Raw genomic sequence first — 10269 nt, 5'->3', positions numbered from 1 at the left:
AAAAATAGAAAACAATAAACTAAAACAGTCCAGTGATTGGTGGTAGGTGGTAAGTCATAATAGCGAGGCGCATGATCGAGTGGAGAAATATGGAAGTGTTGGCACATCCACTACAGATACACCTAAATGCTATCGATCCATGCTGACTGTTGCCTAACGTACTCAAAATGTAACTGCTTGAGGCAATCCATCCGCTCTGTCTATCGCCGCTTAAAGAGGTCGATCCAATCAAGGTGTTACTGCTATATGTGATAGTATTGTCGAGTGCGACACACTATGCAATAAAGGAGTGACTCAAAGGAGGATAGGGTCGAGCTGAGTTTGCATGGTGAGAAAGATCATCATCTGAGAGCTCCTCTGCTCAACCTGAGGATTCGGATGGAAAAGTGTGTATCAGTAGGAACCCGTTCCATGCTAGCTCTGGATCATCCTTATATGACTCATAATAGATAACCCATGAGGGATCATCTGTCCAACTAAGGTGAATGAGGCATTTTTAGAGAGTGTGTGAAAGCATATGCTTTCCACCATAGTCATTTTTTTAACGTTGGCAACAGTGAAATTTTTGAAGGGCCCCAACAGTAATTTTATTTTCCCTATAAATACCAGATCATTTTTCATTCTTTTTATTCAAATCCAACTCTCTCAATTCTTTCTAAACTCTCAACTCTCTCAAGTTTTGTTCTAAATTTCTCGATACGCTTGTTTAAAAATATTATAGATTTATTTGATTATTTCGTATATTATTCATTCTGATTAAGTTTCTACAAATGATAACAATTTTTATTCGTTTTGGAGACAAGCACATTTTCGCCTCTCAAGCGTTAATGGTAAGACGAAATTTTAAATTTCATTATTTTCAATTAAGTTATTTTTAAAGTATTTTATTTTTTAAAATATTTTAAAATATTTTTTGTTGATATAAATAGACAGATGATTGTTTTTTGGAAGGGTTCATACATAATTGTCAAAGGGCCCAATCACCGAAATTCATGGTTACTTGCAAGACACAGTATTCTTGCATGCGTCTTGTATGCTTAAGGGTTGCAAACTCGATCCTACACTCATCAGCACATTGGTGGAAAGATGGAGGCTCGAGAAATACACTTTCTATCTTCCATGCGGCGAGTGTACAATCACACTCAAGGATGTAGCTTTACAACTTAGTTTATCGATGGATGAGTCATTTGTCATGGGGTTAGTAGTCGTTCCCAATAAAGAGGACCTTTTGAGGAAGGTGTCGAACAAGATTTACGATGGCTGGATAGATATGAAGTGGTTGAAAACCAATTTCAAAGAGTTTCCTACAGACACGCCCAACATCGTCAAAGAACAATATGCTCTAGCTTTCATCCTGAGGTTAATCGGAGGCATTCTAATACCCGATAAATCTCAAAATTTGGAACACATAAGGTGACTACTACACCTAGTCGACTTCAAAGAAAGTAAACAAATAAGTCGGGGATTAGCTTTGTTGGTCAAATTATACCGAGAGTTGTGTTGGACGATGGAACTGGATAAAATGTCAATTGGTGGTTGTTTGCTCCTACTACAGTCATGAGCCTAGTGGCGACTACCATTTTTACGTCTCCGAGTGAACAACCCATAATGTTTCCATTAGTAACAAGGTAAAATAATTTCTTAATAAATATGTAGTTTGTATAATAAATATTTTTTATTTATTATAAGTTTAAATTAATATATCGCTAGTATAGGTGGGTCATGGACCGAGTTATGTGGTACTACTCGAGCAGTTTGAGGATATAGTAAAAATGTAGGTGTCGTTTGGGCCAAAACTTTTATATATGGTAAAAAAAAAAAAGCTTCAAAACTTATAAACCAAACAATTTGCTAAACAAGTGCTCTCTCATCTCAATGAACTAAAGAGCAAAAGGTTATGAATACCATGAAAATCGCAAGGCTTACATTTCACAACCTTATATGTCAGAACATAATTGTAACCATTTTCACATATAAAAAAGAAGAAGAAATTTTCCTTTCACAAAATCAGACACAAAAAAACAAAACCCAGAAATAATCTTTGGACAAAGAAGTGTAGTAATAAACAAGAATGGAGAATTTCAATAACCATTAGAGAATATGAAAGGTGAGACTGAAAATAACGTCATCTTCTTGTTGTCAAGCAGGCGACGATAAGAGAGGGGAGCACCTGTTATTCCTTTGTTAACATCGGTCGCAACCTTGCATGTCTCCAGTGGTGATTTCTCAAGGAAAGCTTTACATTCTGCAAGCTTTAGCTTGTTATGATTGAGCTCGTTAGGGTACAATGTTGCAAAGTAATATCCCTTTGAATCTGTCGGTTTGCTTAAGATGGAGAAAGGTGCTGTTTGATAACCATTTACATCAACAGCTAGACATGTTATCCTAGCAACACCTCCTGCACTCATATTGTTAAACATATTGTTGTGATAATATAAAAGAAATTCATAGATATATGCAACGTTTGTTAGTTAGGGATTATACCTTTAATTGGGATTGTTTTGGGGCCTGATTTACATAGAATAAAGCCTTCAATACCAATGGGGAGTGGCTTTTCCTTCACATGAAACATGGGTGTGTGAAATAGTTGTGGTTTTGAACCATATCCATAATCACCAGAAGCAGAAGCAAAATCAACCATAAATGAGCATAGAATCAAAGATATGGTGAAGCAGAAAGTGGTGAGAGCCATTGACATGTGACCAAGGCAAAAAGAGCAATCCTAAAGCTTAGGGGTGGGGTGAAGAGCTATTGCAATATTCCCCCTTATAAAAATACATGCATAGATCATTCCATAATCAATAAAATAAAAGTTATTGATAACCAAATAATAAAATATATGCATAGATAATGAGCTGCTGGCACGACGGAAATTTTCATTTTTTTTTAATAATAAACTTGTTATCAATTAATTCATTGAACTAACGCCATAACATTGAAATAACTTTTTCTTACTGATATTATTTAGGTTGATGTTAGTGGGTTTGGGGATAAATTCATGATGAAAATTTCACAACCAGCATTATTAGGATTATATAAGGAAAAAAAATGGAAATCTTATTTCTAGAAATTTAAAACCCAACGGAAAATCCCATCTAAACTGGCAGCAAAAACAAGAGTTGTTTTAGCTGGGGGAAGTCCTGTACCAAAACTGTGGTGGTGATAACTCCAACAAGGCAGACACGAAAGGCGAAAGCTAAACACCGTGGAAGCTGAGTCAGACTAGTTAAAAAAAAAATATTTTTGACTTGAAAATTATTTTTCAAAAAAAAATTGTGCTAAATAAATAAATTTTAATTAAAAGGAGGGAGTTTCTAAAAGCAATTTTTACTTATAAACTAAAACTTTTAGTTTTTTTAAGTAAAAAGTACTTTAGAAGTGATTAGTACTTTTTCATCTCTTCATTTTTTTTCTCCCATTATGTCAATGTAAAATTTTTAATATTTATATTTGGTATATAAATATTACCCTCTTTGAAATATTTGTAGCAAGTTCAATTTGCCCGACCGTAATAAACCCAGATAAAATAAATTAAAAAACCAAAGTGATAATACTCTAGAAAGACATATTTTATGTGTTAATTGCATGTTTATTTTGAGTATGATCTTACTAATTTGGGTTATTTTATGATATTTTATCTTTTAGGGATTAAATTGGAGGCAAAAGGAAATTTAAAGGCAAAAAGTGCAAATTTGAAGATATAATAGGCCAACATGCAAAGAAAGAGAGAAGTGGTGCCAAAAATGCAAACATGGAAGACTCAAGGACTACAATACAAAAGAAGAGATTTTATAGCACAAGACTCTATTTTAATTTCAATTATATTAGGATACTTATTAATGATTTTTTTTAGATTTAATTTTCGGATTTATTTTCATTTATCTTTAATTATCTTTATTTATTTGTATTTATCTTTTAGAATTTAATTAGGAATAGACTAGGTTTTCTAGTACTATAAATAGAGGATGGAGTGGCACATATTGGACATCTCTTTTTTCTGTAAACACTCCCTCTCCCAAAAGCTCTGTCTTTTGTTCCCTCCATATTTTCTTCATTAAAAATCCAATTTCAATTATATTTATTTTTTTCCCCAAAAATCATGAGCCACTAAACCAATATAGCCGAAGGTTGTCGAAATTCCCCAAAAAGGTTCAAGAGGCTTAGAATCCGCGCTTAGCCTTCTCAATAGGGTATTCTTCGCTTCTCCGTATTACGGGGCTGGCGCTTCCGTCCATGTCCCTTAATAGGTGATCTTTTCAACTTGTGCAAGGAACGACCGCTTTGTACGTTTTAGGAAGGTTGCACAGTCGGTTCATTGGCTTTTTGCGTCAGAGGTTGGCGAATACAAGAGACAAACAGCATGGTAATCGCCGTTGGGAAGTGATGATCTAGCAGAAGATATTCCCACAAAAGCAATTATTGGCTAGAGTCAGGTTCTGCCAAATCTTAAGTCTAAATTCTTGGAGCTGGTGGTCGTAAGCATCCTCTTCCACTATAACTGGCTTATTCTGCTCGAGAAGGGTTACTTAAAAGCCAAGGATTAAACCCAAAGCCGATCGAGACAACCGGAGGCTGGAATCTCACTACATAAGAAACTCTCTCTTTTCCCCAAACTCTGTTTATTTTTATATTCTCCATTTTAATTTTCACAATTTATTTAATTTCGTAATTTCAATATGACTTTAAATTCTGTTTTTATTTTATTTCAAAATTCTTAATTCTGTTTTTTTTTATTTTTCAAGAACGCAGGTTTTCTTGGCCAAGAAATTGTCCAGGATTTCAAAAAACAAGCATTCGTGCAATCCGGTCCCTGAGAATTCGACCCTACTTCCCTTTACTGTTCTTTTTCATTATTTTGTAGGAAATAGGATATATTTGGTGCTCTCAACGACGCATCAAATTTTGGTGCTGTTGCCGGGGATCGGTAACGTACTAATCTTGTTTTTTGTTTCTTATGACCAGATCTGCTCCAGGAACTCTTGCATTTGATTTGGAGATTGAAAAGACTGTGAGAGCTAATCGCAAGGAAAAAAGCTAAGGAAAAAGCAGTCAGCGGTGGTTGGGACTCAAAGTAATCCACCGCTAGAAATCAAAATCTACGACGAAGCAGAGTCTAGGGTTAACGAAAACCTTACTCAAACTTTTGAAGGCAAAAAAGTAGAAGTCGCTTCCCCAGAAGAAGTGATTAATGCTAGGGTTGACGAAAACCCTAATTTAGCACCTCAACCTATGGCTCAAACAATTCGGCAACTGGCTGAAGCCCCAGCAGAACAACCGCCACTATGCATCGCGTATCCTACTATAGATACTAAATTTGAATTAAAGTCAGGCTTGATCCAGTTACTGCCAACTTTTCGGGGGTTACAAAATGAAAATCCCCACAAGCATTTGAAAGGATTCCATATGGTTTGCCTTAGTATGAAACCTCAGAGGGTAATTGAGGATCAAATTAAACTGCGTGCTTTCCCTTTTTTCTTAGCAAATCCTGCTAGGAATGGCTATTTTATTTACCTCTTGGATCTGTAATGACTTGGGTTGATCTGTCTCATTTGTTTCTTAACAAGTTTTTTCTAGCGTCGCGTGCAGCCGAGTTAAGAAGAGAAATCGTGGGTATAAGGCAAAAAAGATACAGAGTCTTTGTATGACTATTGGGAGCGATTTAAAAAGTTGTGTGCAAGTTGCCCATAACACGGTATCACGGAACAATCTTTGCTCTAGTACTTTTATGAAGGCCTGAAACCCATGGAGATAAATATGGTAGACGCCGCTAGTGGAAGAGCGTTGGTCAACATGACTCCACAGCAAGCATGAGACTTAATCTCCACGATGGCTGCAAATTCTCAGCAATTTCGAGCCAATCCTAAACCCCCTAAAAGGGTTCACCAGCTAAGTACTTCAACCTTAGAAGATAAAGTTGACAGACTTACTAATATGATGAATTCTCTTATTGCAGAAAAAACAAAAACATCCCGGTTATGCAGAATATGTGCTACCCCTAAACATACGATTGATGCATGTCCCAGTTTGAATGATGATACTATGGCTCATTTAGATGCTGTGGGAAATTTTCCTAGGCCACCGCAAAGGCGATATGACCCTTACGCTAATAACTACAAACCAGGATGAAGGGATTACCCTAACTTAAGTTATAGGGCCAACCCACGATATAACCAGCCATACCAGAACCAAGTTCCACAACAGCCACGAGACTCAGGTAATTCTCTAGAAACTTTGGTCAATAAATTAGCGGCTAACATGATTGATTTCCAATAGAAAACCGAAGCGTCTATAAGAGAATTGACCACATCAATTGAGAAGATAAGCTCTCAAGGGAAGCTGCCATCACAAACAGAACCAAATCTGAGGCAAAACGCTAATGCAGTGATGCTGCAAAGTGGAAAGGTACTTGAACCAGTTCCCGGCAGGAATCTTGGCCAAAAAATCGCCCAGGAAAAATTCAAAAATGACGAACAAGTCCTAGCAAAACCTCTATTCCCAAAAATTTAACCTTTATTCCCAGGACGATTAAATCAGTGTTGAAAATGTATAGAAGACAAGGAGATCCTCGAAACATTCAGAAATGTCAAGATCAATTTACCACTGTTGGATGCCATCAGACAAATTTCGCGATATGCCAAGTTCCTTAAAGAACTCTGCACCAACAAACAAAAATTAATAGGTAACGAAAAGGTAAGTGTTGGTGAAAATGTATCTATAGTATTACAGCGAAAAATGCCAGTGAAACGTAAAGATAGAGGCATGTTTGCAATACCATGTAAGATAGGCCATTTGGGAATTAAGAAGGCTATATGTGATTTAGGGGCCTCCATAAATGTCATGCCTTTTTTCGTTTATGAATCACTTAACGCGGGTTTTTTGACAAAGACAGGTGTTATCATTCAGTTGGAAGATAGGTCCATTGTGCATCCTAAAGGAGTCCTCGAGGACGTATTAGTCAAAATCAATGGGCTTATCTTCCCTGCAGATTTCTATGTGATAAAAATGGAGGAGGATAACACTCCTGGTTCTTTAGACATCTTGTTGGGGCGACATTTCCTTAGTACTGTAAATACTAAGATTGACGTATGAAGCGAAACCCTCACGATGGATTTTGACAGGGAGATCGTGAAGTTTAACGTTTATTGCACTATTGGTCACCCGAGTGAAGTCTTGGACGTAAACCATGTCGACATAATTGACTCATCAGTAGAAAAAACTTTTGAGTCATCTTATGGAGATAAATCCAAAATGATGTTTGATGATTTTTCTGCTAATAAATTATTGGCTCCTATGAATACTAAACTTCTACCTTCTGTTGTGCAGGCACCAGATCTGGAATTAAAACCACTTTTCGAGCATCTCAAATGCACATTTCTGGAAAATGATAGGACCATACAGGACTCAAAAGGGATTGACCCCTTGATGAGCACACATAGGATTTTCTTGGAGAAAAAAACAAAACCAAAGAAAGAGGCACAAGGACGATTGAACCTAAATATGGTGGATGTGGCAGGAAAGGAGAATTCCCAAGCTTGTACAAATGAAAGAATTCAGTTGGAACAGCTCCAATACTAGTTGAGGCGTCAAGCTAGTGACGTTAAACAAGCGCTTATTGATAGGCAACCCAATTTTTATTTCTCTTTATTTTTTTATTTTTTTCCTTTATTATTTTATTTTAATTATTTATTATTTTATCTTAATGATTTATTACTTAATTATTTATTTTATTTTAGATATTAATAAAAATTCTCTTCTTCTAACTAGGTGAACCGAAACGAAAATAGACAGAAAAAATGAGAAAAGACAAAACCTGCAGCCTGGAATAGCACGTTCCTTCGATGACTGTTGAGCAACGCTTAGAGCGCATCGAGGCTCGACTCGACACTTTGGCCAGCAACTAGCCGAACTCATTGCCATTATGCGCGAACGACAGTAACTACACGAGGAGTTCTTCTAAACTTTTCTTCTACCTAGTTATTTATTTATTCCACATCGAGGACTATGTGTTTTAAGTGGGGGGAGGCATTCCTCATTATTTTTGTTGTTTTAGATGTTGTTTTTGTTGCTGATGCTGCTTTGGTCGTTGCTGCCCATATAATTTTTTTTACGGATATTCTGCCTCTTTTCATGCCCAAGAATTTGACCATGACTTACCCACTGTTTGGCCCACATGCATGATTTTTGTCTACTAATTTAGTTATGATTTTGCCTATTTGATTTCATCTCCATGGTTTTATTTCTTTTAGGCTGAATTATTATGATCAATAAAGTCAACCATATTTTGCTTTTAGTAAATTTGATTAAGTTTAAATACAAAGAGGACACTTAATACAATTGCATGCTTAAAATATGTTCATGACTATTAAGGTGGTTGCTGAAACTTATTTTTAACACTTGATTGTTGCTTTTAAGTCCTTCAAAATTAAATTTTCGTTTAATAATAATAATGTTTCTGTGGTTATGAGTGAGCTTAAGACATGACTAGCTGAGTAACCGGGGTAGGGTGCTTGGGTTGTCATCCTATTTCGCGTCAAAAGGTTGTGTGACGTGTTAGGTAAAACTCCACTAACCGGAATTAATTTTTAAGAATGTGTAGCTGAGTAACCGGGGTGAGGTGCTTGGCTGTCATCTCTCTTCGTGTCAAAAGGTTCGATATGTTCTTAAGAAAAATAAAAATTAGGAATGTGTTGGGCTGAGTAACTGGGGTGGGGTACTTGGCTGTCATCTCTCTTCGCATCAAAAGGTTCAATATATTCCTAAGTAAAAATAAATAAATAGAATTAAAAAAAAGAGAAAAAAAAAAAAAGAAGAAGAATGAGGTATTAATAAAATTGAGGGACTAAAGGAGAAATAAATAAGGTGTCTTGATAGGTTTGGTAAATTACCTAATTTTCATAAAATAATCCAAGTCGATCTTAATTTTTGTGTGTGTTAATTGGAATACTTTTTTCAAATTTTACTTAAAGCAAGCTAAGGGTTCTCTTTATTTTTCATATGCATTTTGACTAATTTTTATAAAACTTTGGAGTAGTATTTCTTTCATGGCAGGATTTAATTTTCACAGTAGACACGAACCATACTTGAGGGCAAGCATGGGCTAAGTAGGGGGAATTTGATAATACTCTAGAACGACATATTTTATGTGCTAATTGCATGTTTATTTTGAGTATGATCCTACTAATTTGGGTTATTTTATGATATTTTATCTTTTAAGGACTAAATTGGAGGCAAAAGAAAATTTAAAGGCAAAAAGTGCAAATTTGAAGATATAATAGGCCAACATGCAAAGAAAGAGAGAAGTGGTGCCAAAAATGCAAACATGGAAGACTCAAGGACTACAATACAAAAGAAGAGATTTTATAGCACAAGACTCTATTTTAATTTCAATTATATTAGGATACTTATTAATGATTTTTTTAGATTTAATTTTCGGATTTATTTTCATTTATCTTTAATTATCTTTATTTATTTGTATTTATCTTTTAGAATTTAATTAGGAATAGACTAGATTTTCTAGTACTATAAATAGAGGATGGAGTGGCACATATTGGACATCTCTCTTTTCTGTAAACACTCCCTCTCCTAGCTCTGTCTTTTGTTCCCTCCATATTTTCTTCAATAAAAATCCAATTTCTATTATATTTATTTTTTTCCCAAAAATCATGAGCTACTAAACCAATCTAGCCGAAGGTTGTCGAAATTCCCCAAAACGGTTCATGAGGATTAAAATTCGCGCTTAGCCTTCTCAACAGGGTATTCATCGCTTCTCTACATTACGGGGCTGACGCTTCCATCCATGTCCCTTAATAGGTGATCTTTTCAACTTGTGCAAGGAACGACCGCTTCGTATGTTTTGGGAAGGTTGCACAGTAGGTTCGTTGCTTTCTACGTTAGAGGTTGACGAATCCAAGAGACAAAACGGCGTGGTATTTGCCGTTGGGAAGTGATGATCTAGCAGAAGATATTCCCACAAAAGCAATTATTGGCTAGAGTCAGGTTCCGCCAAATCTTAAGTCTAAATTCTTGGAGCTGGTGGTCATAGGCGTCCTCTGCCACTATAACTGGCTTATTCTGCTCTAGAATGGTTACTTAAAAGCCAAGGATTGAACCCAAAGCCGATCGAGACAACCGGAGGCTAGAATCTCACCACATAAGAAACTCTCTCTTTTCCCCAAACTCTGTTTATTTTTATATTCTCTATTTTAATTTTCGCAATTTATTTAATTTCACAATTTCAATACGACTTTAAATTCTATTTTTATTTTATTT

The 10269-nt window shown here is 35.7% G+C and overlaps 1 protein-coding gene across 1 annotated transcript; it reads right to left on the bottom strand.

The window, feature by feature from the left end:
• Nucleotides 1-2081: 2081 nt before the first annotated feature.
• On the bottom strand, nucleotides 2082-2692 carry LOC108488322 (protein SEED AND ROOT HAIR PROTECTIVE PROTEIN-like). The gene is made up of 2 exons (XM_017792606.2): nucleotides 2485-2692; nucleotides 2082-2398 (listed from the first exon to the last, which is right to left on the bottom strand). The coding sequence occupies exons 1-2, from the start codon at nucleotides 2690-2692 to the stop codon at nucleotides 2082-2084; spliced, it is 525 nt and encodes a 174-aa protein (XP_017648095.2).
• Nucleotides 2693-10269: the final 7577 nt, after the last annotated feature.

Source organism: Gossypium arboreum, chromosome 7 (genome assembly GCF_025698485.1).
Source record: "Gossypium arboreum isolate Shixiya-1 chromosome 7, ASM2569848v2, whole genome shotgun sequence".
Classification (NCBI taxonomy): Eukaryota; Viridiplantae; Streptophyta; class Magnoliopsida; order Malvales; family Malvaceae; genus Gossypium; species Gossypium arboreum.
The sequence above is the reverse complement of the archived record's forward strand: the minus strand, read 5'-3'. Positions and strand labels throughout refer to the sequence as shown.